This window comes from Scyliorhinus canicula, chromosome 3 (assembly GCF_902713615.1).
Source record: "Scyliorhinus canicula chromosome 3, sScyCan1.1, whole genome shotgun sequence".
NCBI classification, from domain to species: Eukaryota; Metazoa; Chordata; class Chondrichthyes; order Carcharhiniformes; family Scyliorhinidae; genus Scyliorhinus; species Scyliorhinus canicula.
The window spans coordinates 189,117,177-189,133,656 of NC_052148.1; the positions used below are offsets into that span (position 1 = coordinate 189,117,177).

The following is a 16,480-nucleotide window of genomic DNA, read 5'->3' on the forward strand; positions in this document are numbered from 1 at the left end:
CTCGAACTCTCTGCACTGAGTAAACACCATCCTTGAATCTAGGGACAGCGGATGACAACAAATACTTTTGATCTTATTTTAATAAGTCTGTGTAAGGGATGATCTAATCATGAAAATATTAAATATTTAGGCTGAAACATTACTAAATTAATTGGCCGACACATGTAATTGCTCTTTTTAATGAAGTGACAAGTGCACTTTTAATTGTCCATTCAATCAAATAACCGTCTTGTGGATACACAGGTTTCCAAGGTAAAAGTGCTCAGAAAACATTCCTTTATTTCCAGGGATTTCAATGATAACAGTGAAGATTTCTAATATTGCAAAAATCTAATATTTGATATTTTGACACAAGAGCATTGAGCTATGGCGGATAAACAGAGCTGTGGGATGGTGGATTGCCTTAATGGCCCCAGTGATCCCAGATCCCATTCACCTAGTTGTGATATGAATGTTTATTGCTGCTTCCTGCTGGCCCTCCAATTGGTCAGCAGCTCCTGGGGTTTCAGACGTTTAAAGGAATGGGGTGACAATAATTAATTACTTCTGGATAGGGCTAAAATGTGGCAAAGGAACCCCAAAAGCCAGGTGAGGTAGCCCTGGCCTTCCAACCTGTTTCGGCTCCCACCGTCCTCGACTAAATTCACTTCGCTATGTTCATGAGATGGACCCAACATGGACCCACCTTGAACCAGACATTAGCAAGCTAATCCAAATTTTTCTTTAATCAAGGATACGGTATCAAAATTCCAGATAAATTACAGCAGTATACAGTAGAGCAGAAAACTGCAGCACAACATACAATAAGGAAACAAAACTGTGGGGATCAACCTGGACCAGGGATTGCTGGATGGGTGGATTTTGGCCCTTTGTATTTATCTCAGTCCACCCATCTTGCACTATTAGGAGAACTGCTTCCCATCCTCTAACTAGGAACTCTGAATGCAGGACCAATGAATCTGCATAATAGTTGGTGGCACAATTCAGAAACTTAATGAATTTAATGAATTACAACATTGAGATTTTTATCTATGTGGCCAAAGGGAATTTTGGTTTAATTTATTTTATGATACTATTACGAACTTACAACAGGTTAATTCCCAGGGACAAAAGGAATACATTCAGGACATATTAGCTGCAACACCAGATGAACAAGCCAATATCATATAGGTATACTCAAATTATCTATTAATTTTGAGTCAATGAAGTGTCACTGAACACATCCCATTGCTGTTTATTTAATGTTAGAATGGTCTTTATTCAGTGTATCGGCTGTGGCAAACTTACCTATACACAATGTTGTTGCTGTAGCTTCCATACTAAGCAGCTAGGTTTTTCCCAAGTGGTAGCTTTTGTTGGCATCTCAGCAAATTGGCAGTACGGTAGCATGGTGGTTAGCATAAATGCTTCACAGCTCCAGGGTCCCAGGTTCGATTCCCGGCTGGGTCACTGTCTGTGTGGAGTCTGCACGTCCTCCCCGTGTGTGCGTGGGTTTCCTCCGGGTGCTCCGGTTTCCTCCCACAGTCCAAAGATGTGCGGGTTAGGTGGATTGGCCATGCTAAATTGCCCATAGTGTCCTAAAGAGTAAGGTTAAGGGGGGGTTGTTGGGTTATGGGTATAGGGTGGATACGTGGGTTTGAGTAGGGTGATCATTGCTCGGCACAACATCGAGGGCCGAAGGGCCTGTTCTGTGCTGTACTGTTCTATGTTCTAAATTGATAGTAATGCACAGAGCTGAGGGTCTGACTTTCTAAGTGATTTCAGGGGCTGCTAACTTGCAATGGTAAGTGGGCTCAGACCAAAGGTCAAAGTTACATATTTAATTGTTTTGATGACAACAGAAGTGATAGGAAATTAAACTTTGTGAAAATTATATTTGATTAATTTGCATCATCTGAACACAAAAAGAGGTAAGCTTCCTCAGCCATCAAGCCATACTGATGTGACATGATATCAGAATAACCATTATCTCCATCTAATCCTCTTGGACCCACCTACCAGTCATCCAATTTCATGGAAAAGCCAAATACAGAAAGAAAAAAGATAGTTTTTTTTATAGAGAAGAAAAATCAAACAAGCATCAAACGACAATCATGATTAGGAGACATGATAGCTTCTTGTTTCTATAAGCAATTCTGTTAGCCATTTCCCAAGACTCGTCCACATTCCATTTGAATGCTTGCAGGCATCCACATTCATCACACATGCTGGCAACTTGGTTCAGAGGTTGACAGTTCTCTGCGAAAAGTACTCCCCTGCGTCTAACCTGGTTGTGTGCTTTCAAAATTATATTTGGTCCATATCAACCTGTGAACTCAAAAACCCGAACGTGTCTCATTCATTCATTACCTTAAAATTCTAAAACAAATCTTGTTGGACTGTACCTTTTTCTGGTACAAAAGCCCCAGGCAATACAACTTGTTGTTCCATTTGCTTCTTCAATAGCCTCAGGATACTGGCCATAGAGCTTTATTTATTTTTGCACATTAACATCCAGGTCTTTTTCCTCCTTAGCAGCCTTGAATATACAACCCTGCAAGATGTACACATGCTTGCAATGTCCTCAAGTATATTTTATTTATCTATAATAAAATATAGAATCATAGAATCCCTAGTGCAGGAGGCCATTCGGCCCATCGATCTGCACCAACCCTCTAAAAGAGCACCATACCCAGGCCCATTCACCCACCATATCACCGTAACCCACCTAACCTTTGGACACCAAGGGGGAATTTAGCATAGCCAATCCACCTATCGTGCACATCTTCAGACTATCTGCTAAATACCTGTTATCTTTATATCTGCTAAAGACAAGCCCATTTGCCAATTATAGTTAGGTCATCTTGCATCATTCAACAACTTGCAGACAATCAACATTCAGCAAGACCATTCATAAAGATTATTAAACTAACCTGCCTTAACATCAATTGTTGTGGAGTTCCACTGGCAACCGGCCCCCATGCAGAAGAACTACTTTATTTTCAGAATGCAACCAGTTTCTTATGCAACCAAAAAGCTGCTTGCCAATCCAACAGGACCCAATCTTATTTGGTAGCCTTTCATGTGGCAACTGGTTTAAGGTTTACTGTAAATATCAAGTAGTATTAGATTAACTGAACTTCCAAAATCCATACTTCAGAGCAATGTGGGTTTACCTACACTACATGGGCCAAAATGCCTGCAGGGAAAAATTCCCATTTTGTAAATCACCCTTGGATGAATGTTGTCAGGGCTAGGAGTTCAAATTGCTGAGAGATCATTTATTCTAGCCTAGGCTATATCCACATCCAGATTGATGCTTTTAATAATAACTTTCACCCTATGGTGCTCTATTGATAATCCAGCTTCTTCACCTAATGAAACCGATGGAAAAGAGCCATTTAAAACATCTGTCATAACACAGGAATCTAACTGAATATGTTCTGAGGATTCACATAGTAGCCGAAACAGTTACTTATATAATCGCCCTCTGATTCTTCATTTCTCAAAATAAAATCCTTGTTATTGTCACACTCATCTACAATCTTATTCACCTGTATCTTGTTAGCTGCCAATAGCAGGTTTTGTTGCCTTAAAATGGATAGGACATCTACAATTCGCTCTGATTATCATTTTCTATAAGCTTGTAAAATATTTCTATTTTAAGTTGATTTTTGTTTCTGGACATAATCTGTTGCTTAATTTGGTGCTTCTCAACCATGTTTTGCTTTTAACTCAAGAGAAGGGTTTCCCTTTTCAAGGATGGCTTTAAAAGCAATCCATTGTTTTCAGGAAGTGTATGTCTGGCATTAGGACATATGGTTAACACAATTCTTTATTCATGTGAAATATCTCAATTTGTATAGAAGTATTGGTTTAATGAGACAACGGGTGGGATTCTTCCGTAATCAGCGGGGTGGGCAACTCCGGCGGGACAGAGTGGCGTGAACCATTCTGGCGCGGGCCCCCCAAAAGATGTGGAATCCTCCGGAAAAGGAGCTTGGCGCCATGCCAACCGGCGCAGAAGGGCCTCCGCCGGCCGGCGCATGCGCAAAGGGCTTTCACCCTATCACCCAGGCCAGCACGTCCTGGTGTCATCCCCGCGCATGCGCAAAGGGCTTCGTTTCCGCACCGGCAGTAGCAGACTGCTACAGCCTCCGGTGCGGAACAATAGAGTACCCCAACGGCACAGGCCCGCCCACGGATCAGTGGGCCCCGATCGCGGGCCAGGCCACCGTGGGGGCACCTCCCGGGGTCAGATCCCCCCGCGACCGCTGCAAGAACCCCGGAGGCCGCCCGCGCCTCCAGGTTCCTCCGGTAAGGGACCTACTCCAATTTACGCCAGCGGGACTGGCAAAAGACGGGCGGGACTTCGACCCATCGCGGGCCGGAGAATTTGGGCAGCCCCAGGGCCCATTGAGTCGCGCCGGATCCCGCCATTCTGAGGCGGGCGGCGTGACTCACGGTGGGCCAATTTTTGGGGGGGTGGGAGAATTTGGAGAACGGCAGGGGTGGGATTCACGCCGAGCCCCGGCGATTCTCCGACCCGGCGGGGGGGGTCCGAGAATCCCGCCCAAAAGGTTTTCTACACCTGTACCATGAACCTAGAAATCACAAGATGATCCCAAAATAAATTATTTTGCATAAGTGTCTGAAGAAGAGTGATGGTTGCTGTTTATTGTTTACAGAACTGTGTGTGCTATGTTTATAGAATCATCATAAAACCTACAGTGCAGAAGGACGTCACTCGGCCCGAGTGTGAACAGGCCCCCGGAAAGAGCACCCCACCAAAGCCCACACCTCCACCCCAGCCCTGCAACCCGACCCAAACATTTGGACATTAAGGGGTAATTTAGCATGGCCAATCCACCTAACCTGCACATCTTTGGACTGTGGGAGGAAATCGGAGCACCCGGAGGAAACCCACGCAGATACAGGGCGAAAATGCAAGCTCCACACAGACAGTGACCCGAGGGCGGTATTGAATCTGGGACCTGTAGCTACATGGCAGCAGTGCTAACCACTGTGCCACCATGTTGCCCGATACCTCTTTGTGTTTGTTGGTTTATAATCCCTGTGGCTCATCAATTTTGCACAGTCAAAATTAGACTTATTTCACTCAAGAATTAGACTGTATGAATGGCTAAAAATGTACTATTCAATTTTGAACTTGTATTCTTGGTTGTCCAGGGAAGGCCAGTAAAGGCCTTGCATGACTCATTGTTGAAATCTGAACAAAATACTTATATTTTACCAAGTGTTGGATGTTGGAAAGTGATAATGGTTAGCTGACACGGATATATGTTGAGGCTTTTTATGAGACTGAAAAGGTGTTATCTGGAACTGAATGAGAGGCAGTAATTTTGTGCCATACCTGCCAATTAACATGAATATGTTGGGAAGAACAGTTACTATGGATATCAACAGCTGTTCTGAAGAGTCATTTCAAGCTCAGCCTGCTCTCATAAAAAACAAAAGTCCTTTACAGATAGTACTTAGTTAATTAAGTCATCACAAGTATTCCAGGTTTCATATCTGGAAATCAAAATTAATCTAAGAGTGACAATGGAACCATGAGTTTGACAGAGTAATTAAGTTGGAAAATCTGAGAAAATAAACTTACTGCAGACAGGATAAAACTTAACAGAAAGGATATAAAGCTCTGCACACCAACTCCATGAAGTGCCAAAACGATTATGGATGGATAGAGCTAAAGATAATCAAGAGTCTGAGGTAATTCCACCACTAAACATGGTTAATAACAACACTAATACAGAGCAGCATTTCGTAAAATCAGTAGGATTTTTAAACCCAGCCAAACAGTAGACCATAAATCAGTGGTGGTCTCAGGCCAAAAACAAGAGACAGCTCAAATGCATAGAGGCACTAGCTGAGAAAAGGGCTGGAGTCATGAGGAAAGACTGGAAGAAATTTGGATCATCAGTCTAGAAAAGAGATTCAATCTTTGTGGTACGAAGTTGGTGAAGTGACGATTAACAGCTAATGCAGAATGCTACCTAAATTAAGCTGTGGGAGTAGAACAAGGGTATGAAGATCATTTCATAGAATTTACAGTGCAGAAGGAGGCCATTCAGCCCATCGAGTCTGCACCGGCTCTTGAAAAGAGCACCCTACCCAAGCCCATACCTCCACCCTATCCCCATAACCCAGTAACCCCACTCAACACGAAGGGCAATTTTGGACACGAAGGGCAATTTATCATGGCCAATCCACCTAACCTGCACATCTTTGGACTGTGGGAGGAAACCGGAGCACCCGGAGGAAACCCACGCACACACGGGGAGGACGTGCAGACTCCACACAGACAGTGACCCAAGCCGGGAATCGAACCTGGGACCCTGGAGCTTTGAAGCATTTGTGCTATCCACAATGCTACCGTGCTACCGTTGTCATTTTAGGACAAATAGGAAATTCCTATTTACACTGCAATGAAAGCATGGAATATATTTTCAGATAGAGCAGTGGAGTCAAAAACCGTGGAATAATTTCAGGAAGGATTGGATGCTGCAATGAAGTCACTCTGGATGAATGAATTGAAGACGGCCATATAGTCATCTTCATCAGTAATTATCTTGTGATCAAAGATTGTACCTGAAATATTAACAGTTTGCATTCCTTTTGATAGCAATTAGTGAGTTTTTGTTTCAGATTTCCAGCATTTTGGGGGATTTTTTTGCTTGGAGGTATAAATATGTTAACCATATTCTGCTGCCAGTATTTTATTACTGTTTAAAGTGTAATCGCTTTTTGACATATAAATCAAGTCTACTGTTGTTATTGCCTTGATATGCAAACAGTTTACCTTGAACAATATATTTAATTTCTTCGTAAACCTGAAAACTTCAGGTTCCACATGGACATATTTAGCTCACTGGGCTAAATCGCTGGCTTTTGAAGCAGACCAAGCAGGCCAGCAGCACGGTTCGATTCCCGTACCAGCCTCCCCGGACAGGCGCCGGAATGTAGCGACTAGGGGCTTTTCACAGTAACTTCATTGAAGCCTACTCGTGACAATAAAGCGATTTTCATTTTCACATGTCTGCGTTTTTTTCTGCATTTTTTCCCTCTATAAAGAAAACGCTAAATAAATAATTAAATTGTTTCCCTCCTCACTCAGCCCTCTGGGGGCTGATAGCTCGCTTCTGTTTCGCATGTCATTGTGAAACCACTTTGAGTCCAACCACTCCAGCAAGCTGCCCAAATAACATTTCTTTGGGTGAACCAAAGACTTTTTTAAACTGAGATGGTACTGTATGACTGAAATAAGAGTGATAATTAAGGGATGTCGTTCTATCCTTCCAATAATTACTAAACAATGCACACACTTACAGAGAAAACAAAACATTAAAGAGTTACAGTCAGTATATATTTAAAGAAATGATTAAAGAAAAAGGAGACAAGTAAACTAAATCATTATGCCAAAATGATGCATTGTTAAAAATATATAAAAATCAAAGAAGTAATTAACATACACACCTCTGCAGGAAAAGGAGGATAATAATATTCTGACAAATTTAATTCAGTTACAGCACCGGGTACAACTTTGTGAAGAAGATCAGAGTCATGGAGACTGCCACTAATTTAATGGTTACTACTAACCATAGCTTGTAACACCAAAAGTAGGAGCAATCATGTAAACTGTACTCTTGTTCTCTTCATACTAAATAATTGCAAGCACATGTTATCTTGGAGATAACAATGGTCATTCTGTTCAACAGCAGTTTATACTGAAAAAGAAGCTTTAACACAATAAAATACGCAAGACATTTCACAGGGGAATTAAGAAAGAAAATGAAACCAAAAGTGCAGAAAGATATTAATGCAAATGACCAAAGCTTGGTCACAGATTTAGGTTTCAAGGAGTGTTTTAAAAGAGAAAAGTGAGCGAGAAAGGGTTGTCGAGAGGGTGGGGGGGGGGGGGGGGGGGGGGGGGGGGGGGGGAGAGAGAGAGAGAGAGCGAGAGAGAGAGCGAGAGAGAGAGCGAGGAGAGCGAGAGAGAGAGAGAGCGAGAGAGAGAGCGAGAGAGAGAGAGGGGTGAAGAAATATAGTAGCTTAGTGGCCAGGTAGCTAAAGACAGTCAACAAGGGTGTAGTGATTAAAGGCGGGTTAAAATCAGGAATGTGCAGGAGGCCACAATTAGAGGATCACAGGTATTTTGGAGGGTTGTGGGCTAGAGGCGATTACAAGGATAAGGACGAGTGGACATCGTTCAAGGTCATGGTGATGGAGTAGATATCTGATTGGAAGCTTATATAAGGGTCAAGTATGATATCAAGGTCACACTTAGTCTTCTTCAGAACAGACGTTAGCCAGGAAGAGGGATGAAGTTGCTAGCTTGCTAGCTTTGTGGGGTTTATGCTCTAGATCCAGACACTGGATTCAACCTTCCATTATTCAGCTGGAGAAAGTTTCTGCTCATCCAGTTCTAGATGTTGGAGAAACAGCCTGGAGCAATAGAGTTGGTGGAGGGATCAAAACAATGCTTCTGCTATTTTTGTCATGTGTGGCCTTTAACTTTGTTTTTTTGCATGGCCATGCACAAATAGTAATTTTTTTTCAAAGACAATTACAGCACAGGAACAGGCTCTTCGGCCCTCCCAGCCTGGGCCGAATCGGAAGGCCCCGGACCTGACTTGCTTAGCCTGGACAGAAAATGCTGCGTTTCTGCTCAACCATGCAGCTTAGACGAAATATTGGTCAAGAGAACTGAATATCATCAGCGATGTGTGCAAATTGATGCTGCTTTCAGATAATAGAACATAGAACATAGAACAGTACAGCACAGAACAGGCCCTTCGGCCCTCAATGTTGTGCCGAGCCATGATCACCCTACTCAAACCCACGTATCCACCCTATACCCGTAACCCAACAACCTCCCCCCTTAACCTTACTTTTATTAGGACACTACGGGCAATTTAGCATGGCCAATCCACCTAACCCGCACATCTTTGGACTGTGGGAGGAAACCGGAGCACCCGGAGGAAACCCACGCACACAGGGGGGAGGACGTGCAGACTCCACACAGACAGTGACCCAGCCGGGAATCGAACCTGGGACCCTGGAGCTGTGAAGCATTTATGCTAACCACCATGCTACCCTGCTGCCCTTAATGAGAAATAATGAGAAATAGCAGAACAGGAGGGGGCCAAGGAGGCCTTGGAAGACACCTCTGGTGACTGTGTTCAAGTTGAAATGAAAGCCAATGGCTACAATTAGTTAAATATAAAGACCAGTGATGACAGTTCCAACTGGACAATGTTGGGTCAGCTTTGAAAAAGAATGATGTGATCAGCCAAGTCAGAGGTTGCTGGCAGATTCAGAAGGACAAGGGCGAAAAGTTTACTTTTTCCGCAGTCACATAGGATGTAATTTGTGACTTTGAAAAGAGCAGTTTTGGTACTGCAGCAGGACTTGGACCCTCTTTCGAGGGATTCAAACATGGAGCCCAGCGGCCGGCACAGTGGTTAGCACTGCTGCCTCACAGCACCAGGGTCCTGGGTTCAATTCTGGCCTTGGGTGAATGTGTGGAGTTTGTACGTTCTCCCAGTGTCCGCGTGGGTTTCCTCCCACAGTCCTAACCCATCCATTAATAGATCTACACAGCTCATGAAGGGTTATTGGTGATATTTTTGTGCCTTTATCTTGAGTCACACAATATGCTTACTGAGCTGGAACAAACCAGGGAAGAAACCAAATCAACTGGAATCAACTCACCTCTCTTGGCGGCTCCTGGTCATTTCTCCATGATGCATCGGAACCTTTATCACTGTTTAAAAAATAAATATTTTAAAATTAATAAAACATTGAACACCCACTATTAAAAATGCTGTGCGTTTCTAAAATGAATGATTTATTATAACTCATGATGTGAATTAGCCTACAGTTAAAGGTGAAATGGGGGGGGGGGGGGGTTCTACAAAGAGTGGTCAGCATGCAAAAGTCTCTGCTGTAAATGGCTACTGAAGTAAGAATCCACAAATTCTTCTAACGGGAAATTAAATAACTGCTTGAAAAAAGGAACTGATTCAGGGGATAACAAAAACAGTTATAGTCTTAAAATGTCAAAAGGCCTGGTTCTATGATAGGACTATCCATAATTAAACTCTTCCAAAGATAGAATTTTTAAGCACATTAATTCCTAATTCGATACACAATTAATTATGCAGCAAATTCAACTGCAACACTGCCTTACAGAAAAGAAAAACTAGCTTGAAACTATTGTATCACTGACATATGGTAATGTGTGTCGACAGCCTAACAAGGTTCCCCAAAAAATAAATCCCAGTGATTATTAAAGGAGCTTACAATCTAAATTTGTGCAATGGAACATGAGACAAAAAAACAACAAATTTAAGCAAACAAGGTTTTTTCGAGCAAACATTAAACAATTCATAGCGTTCTGCTGCACTACAAATAGGCTTAAGAAACTGCGTTTACACAATGATGCTGCTTCACAAAGCTGGAGGGGGAAAGAAATCTATTATATGCCAAAACAACTGGCAATAATCAACCTGACTGCTTTCTAATATTGCTTTCATTAGTTTTGCCGAAAAATAAATTTCCACATCAAACTAAATTGTAGAAGCTTGGCAGTCCTTTGCAATACATGCAAACAATTTTTATCTTACCATTCAGGCCATTCAACTTAACTGGTCCATGCTCAACATGTGCTTCCTCTTGCTCTACTTGATTAATACATTTTAGCATATCCTTGAATTTTTTTCTTCCTCATACTTACCTGCCTTCGTTTAGAATTCATTTCAGCTAATTGTCTCGACTATACCAAAGTTCTGTAATCTCACTTTTCCTAAAGTTATTTCTCCTAATTTCCTCAGTTGGATTTTTGAATTCCTCATTTCAGACTTCCCTCACAAGTGGAAACATCTAATTTACATTTATCTGATCAAACCCCCTACATAATTTTGATCAGTCCCTCTACCTTCTCTTTTCTCTGTTCAGTCTTTCTTGGTAATGACCTTGCAGTCCTTGGTCATCATTATAACAGAGCAAATTTAATATTGAAGTTTGCATTTTCAGCCACAACCAGTTTAACTTGTGTTTTAATTTACCAAATAACATATCTTTAAGAGCAGGAAAGACCCCCAGGCCTATTTAGTTGATTACAATCTCATCTTTGCATAATGGGTGAGATTGTCTATTCCAGACTTCAAGTGCTACTGCCCCCCCCCCCCCCCCCCCAACCATGGGAAGACCGGGTAACCCCTACCTCGTCTCCACTCCCATCCCATCACAAACTTATGAGGGTGATCCGACTCCACCAGCCCCCCCCCCCCCTTCAGTCTCCGCCCCCTTGCATTGGCAACAGTGCACTGTCCCTGGCACCAAGGCATTGACACCCCAGCCTGGTGTGATGGACCCCAAGAGAGATCTTTGGGTTCATCCCATTACTAATGTGTCCCTCTGCCACTGTCAAGCTGCGTGGCAGGCTACCCCACAGGCACTGGCAGCCCGGGCTGTGGGTGAGGCCTTGGCTTGGAATATTCCCCCAGGATGGGGATCCCTTGTCTGGACTGCCTCTCCAAGCCCTGGGCCACCCTTGGCATTGTGATCTCAGGCAGCCCTCTGTTCAACAGCATCTTCCTGTTCAGACTTTTTAAACTGAAGTGGTCTCCTCACCCTGAACTGCTTTGCCTGATAAATGATGAGCAGTTGGGGCAGTTCAGTGAAGAATCAATGCAGGAACACTTTCCCTTTCCTAACATCTGCTCCCTCAGCACTATGCCTTTGAAACTGCAGCTTTCTCACCTCTTGACACCTCCCCCCCACCCCTCCTGTCCAAGTTTGTCTTCCATCTACAAGGCATAAGTCAGGATTGTACGGAATACTCTCCATTTTCCTGGAAGAGAACAGCTTCAACACTCAAGAAACTCTAACACAATCCAGACCAAAGCAACCCACTTGATTGACACCCATAAATATTCACTCCTTCCAACTCATAGAATCTCTCGTGCAGAAGGAGGCCATTTGGCCCATCGAGCTACACCGACCCTCTGAAAGAGCACCCTACCGAGGCCCAAATCACATACCATCTCCGTAACTCCACTTAGGGCCAATTTTGCATGGCCAATCCCACCTAACCTGCACATTTTTGGACTGAGAGAGGAAAACAGAGCACCCGGAGGAAACCCACACAGACACAGGGAGAACGTATAAACTCCACACACACACACACACAGTCACCTGTGGTGGGAATTGAACCCGGGTCCCTGGTGCTAACCAGTGTCACTATGCTGCCAATATGATGCACTGATGCACACTGGCAGTAGTGTACCATCTGCAAGATGCATTGCAAGAATTAATCAAGGCTCCTCAGACAGCACCTTCCAAACCCTCAACCGTTACAGGACAAGGACAGTAGATACGTGGGAACACCACCAAGTGCAAGTTCCCTCCAAGCCACTCAATGTCTTGACTTGGATCTATATCACCATTCTTTCAGTCAGTGTGTCAAAATCTGCAACTCCCTCCCCAAACAGTACAGTGGGTGTACCTACATCTCAGGGCCTGCCGTGGTTTACGAAGGCAGCTCACCACCACCTCCTCAAGGACAAATAGGGATGGGCAATAAATGCTGGCCTAGCCAGCAAGGCATGTACCCAAATGTATTTTTAAAATGTGTATCTAAGGCACTTAAAACATAGCTTTCCAATCATTCACTGATGCTACTGCTTCCTCATAACAATGGATTCCCTAAAGCTTACAGAGACTGGCAAACCAGCAGAATGGTGGAAAACACCACAAAAACCCAGTCAGCAACTGTGCAGCTGGACTTTCCAGTGAAAACGCATGAAACCGGCACAATCAGCATAAAAGCATCTGTACTTGACCAAGGCCTCTGCTTTGTTATAAAAACAAAGTGCTGGAAAAATGCAGCAGGACTGGCAGCTTTCAGGAGAAGTCATACTGGACTCTTTCTCCCCTTCCACAGATGCTGTCATACACCTGCTGAGTTTTGCCAGCACTTTATGTTAAACATCCAGTACCCACGGAATTTTTACCTCTCCTACACAAAGTGTCAGCCATGGTTCAGTTGGTAGTTTGCCTCAAGTCAGAAGGTTGTGGGTTGAAGTGCCACTACAGGATTTAAATGTAAAGATCAAAGCTGACACCCTCGTGCAGTCCTGAGGTAATGCTGCACTGTCAGAGGCATCATCTTTTGGATGAGATTTTAAACCAAAACTCTTTCCTCAGAGCTGGGCATATAAAACAAGTAGCCATTGCAGCATTTCAAAGTGCTGCATTTATTTGTGCCATAACACAGGAGGGGAGCATTTCCTGCACACATGCTTGGCACAGCGCCAAGCATTTTAAAGAGATGCGTTTCAGTACAGCTCTACTTTACCACTGAATTATGCATTTTGTTTTGCAAGCTGCTGTCTTAGAACGGTCTTTGCACCAAAATCATTGCAACTACTCAGAGAGCAACTATTTTAAGTCAGTTTCTTGTAATGGCAAAAATAGTTAGTTCCTTCACCAGCAACGAATTAGTATGGGCGAGAGCCAGTCTTGGAAACCAAAATTAACCAGCAGAGGGCAGCAGAGCAGAGCTACTGATCAGCTGTTCTGGGGAAATTTGCATACGTGCAGTGCGGTCAGCCTAAGTTGAAGGTGAACCTGCGAAGAAGACCCAAGGAGTTTGAGTAAAGGCAAGCAACCAGCAGAGGGCAGCAGAGCAGAGCTACTGATCAGCTGTTCTGGGGAAATTTGCATACGTGCAGTGCGGTCAGCCTAAGTTGAAGGTGAACCTGCGAAGAAGACCCAAGGAGTTTGAGTAAAGGCAAGCAACCAGCAGAGGGCAGCAGAGCAGAGCTACTGATCAGCTGTTCTGGGGAAATTTGCATACGTGCAGTGCGGTCAGCCTAAGTTGAAGGTGAACCTGCGAAGAAGACCCAAGGAGTTTGAGTAAAGGCAAGCAACCAGCAGAGGGCAGCAGAGCAGAGCTACTGATCAGCTGTTCTGGGGAAATTTGCATACGTGCAGTGCGGTCAGCCTAAGTTGAAGGTGGTTTGTGGAGGGGCTGTTGGCAAGTGACAGTTAAACCCGAAACACTTTGTGAGTGTTTCCCACCCTACCTCCTCCTCTAACCAACCCCCCCACCCCACGGTGGTTGGGAAGCGGGAGCAGGGGCCTGTCGTGAAGGTGAGTGAGTGCCTTTAAATTTGCTTACCTTTCAGCGGGATCAGGGTTTGAGGTAATATCAGGTAAGCTCTTCCTTTCTTTTTCTTTTTCTTGTTTTTTTTTTAATCTAGAGGGGATGTCAGGGAAGGCAGTACAATGCTCCTCCTGCAGAATGTTTGAGGTGAGGGACGCCGTCAGTGTCCCTGCTGATTTCATCTGTGGGAAGTGCACCCAACTCCAGCTCCTCAAAAACCGTGTTAGGGACCTGGAGCTTGAGCTGGATGAACTTCGGATCATTCGGGAGGCAGAGGGGGTCATAGATAGGAGCTTCAGGGAAGTAGTTACACCAAAGACTGGAGATAGATGGGTAACTGTAAGAGGGACTGGGAAGAAGCAGTCAGTGCAGGGACCCCCTGCGGTCGTTCCCCTGAGTAACAAGTATACCGTTTTGGATACTTGTGGGGGGGACGACTTACCAGGGGTAAGCCATGGGGTACGGGCCTCTGGCACGGAGTCTGTCCCTGTTGCTCAGAAGGGAAGGGGGGAAAGGAGTAGAACATTAGTAATTGGGGACTCAATAGTCAGGGGCACAGATAGGAGATTTTGTGGGAGCGAGAGAGACTCACGTTTGGTATGTTGCCTCCCAGGTGCAAGGGTACGTGATGTCTCGGATCGTGTTTTCCGGGTCCTTAAGGGGGAGGGGGAGCAGCCCCAAGTCGTAGTCCACATTGGCACTAACGACATAGGTAGGAAAGGGGACAAGGATGTCAGGCAGGCCTTTAGGGAGCTAGGATGGAAGCTCAGAGCGAGAACAAACAGAGTTGTTATCTCTGGGTTGTTGCCCGTGCCACGTGATAGTGAGATGAGGAATAGGGAGAGAGAGCAATTAAACATGTGGCTACAGGGATGGTGCAGGCGGGAGGGATTCAGATTTCTGGATAACTGGGGCTCTTTCTGGGGAAGGTGGGACCTCTATAGACAGGATGGTCTACATCTGAACCTGAGGGGCACCAATATCCTGGTGGGGAGATTTGTTAGTACTCTTTGGGGGGGTTTAAACTAATTCAGCAGGGGCATGGGAACCTGGATTGTAGTTTTGGGGTGCGAGAGATTGAGAGTAGAGAGGTCAGGAGCACAGTTTTGACTTCGCAGGAGGGCGGCAGTGTTCAGGTCTGTGGTTTGAAGTGTGTCTATTTCAATGCCAGGAGTATACGAAATAAGGTAGGGGAACTGGCAGCATGGGTTGGTACCTGGGACTTCGATGTTGTGGCCATTTCAGAGACATGGATAGAGCAGGGACAGGAATGGTTGTTGCAGGTTCCGGGGTTTAGGTGCTTTAGTAAGGTCAGAGAAGGGGGCAAAAGAGGGGGAGGTGTGGCACTGCTAGTCAAGGACAGTATTACGGTGGTAGAAAGGATGCAAGATGGGGACTCTTCTTCCGAGGTAGTATGGGCTGAGGTTAGAAACAGGAAAGGAGAGGTCACCCTGTTGGGAGTTTTCTATAGGCCACCTAATAGTTCTAGAGATGTAGAGGAAAGGATGGCGAAGATGATTCTGGAAAAGAGCGAAAGTAACAGGGTAGTTGTTATGGGAGACTTTAACTTTCCTAATATTGACTGGAAAAGATATAGTTCGAGTACATTGGATGGGTCGTTCTTTGTACAATGTGTGCAGGAGGGTTTTCTGACACAATATGTTGACAGGCCAACAAGAGGTGAGGCCACTTTGGATTTGGTTTTGGGTAATGAACCAGGCCAGGTGTTAGATCTGGAGGTAGGTGAACACTTTGGAGACAGTGACCACAATTCGGTGACCTTTACGTTAGTGATGGAAAGGGATAAGTATACCCCGCAGAGCAAGAGTTATAGCTGGGGGAAGGGAAATTATGATGCCATTAGACATGACTTAGGATGTGTTGGTTGGAGAAGTAGGCTGCAAGGGTTGGGCACACTGGATATGTGGAGCTTGTTCAAGGAACAGCTATTGCATGTTCTTGATAAGTACGTACCAGTCAGGCAGGGAGGAAGGGGTCGAGCGAGGGAACCGTGGTTTACCAAAGAAGTGGAATCTCTTGTTAAGAGGAAGAAGGAGGCCTATGTGAAGATGAGGCGTGAAGTTTCAGTTGGGGCGCTTGATAGTTACAAGGAAGCGAGGAAGGATCTAAAGAGAGAGCTGAGACGAGCAAGGAGGGGACATGAGAAGTCTTTGGCAGGTAGGATCAAGGAAAACCCAAAAGCTTTCTATAGGTATGTCAGGAATAAAAGAATGACTAGGGTAAGAGTAGGGCCAGTCAAGGACAGTGGTGGGAAGTTGTGTGTGGAAGCTGAGGAGATAAGCGAGA

The 16,480-nt window shown here is 44.6% G+C and overlaps 1 protein-coding gene across 1 annotated transcript in view; it reads right to left on the reverse strand.

Moving 5' to 3' along the window:
* The window catches only part of naf1 (nuclear assembly factor 1 homolog (S. cerevisiae)), a 282,623-nt gene that overhangs the window by 35,233 nt on the left and 230,910 nt on the right, over positions 1–16,480 (reverse strand). The window contains exon 7 of the mRNA XM_038791891.1: positions 9,715–9,766. Within this exon, the coding sequence (XP_038647819.1) occupies positions 9,715–9,766 (52 nt within the window). The remainder of the gene's footprint in view (positions 1–9,714; positions 9,767–16,480) is intronic.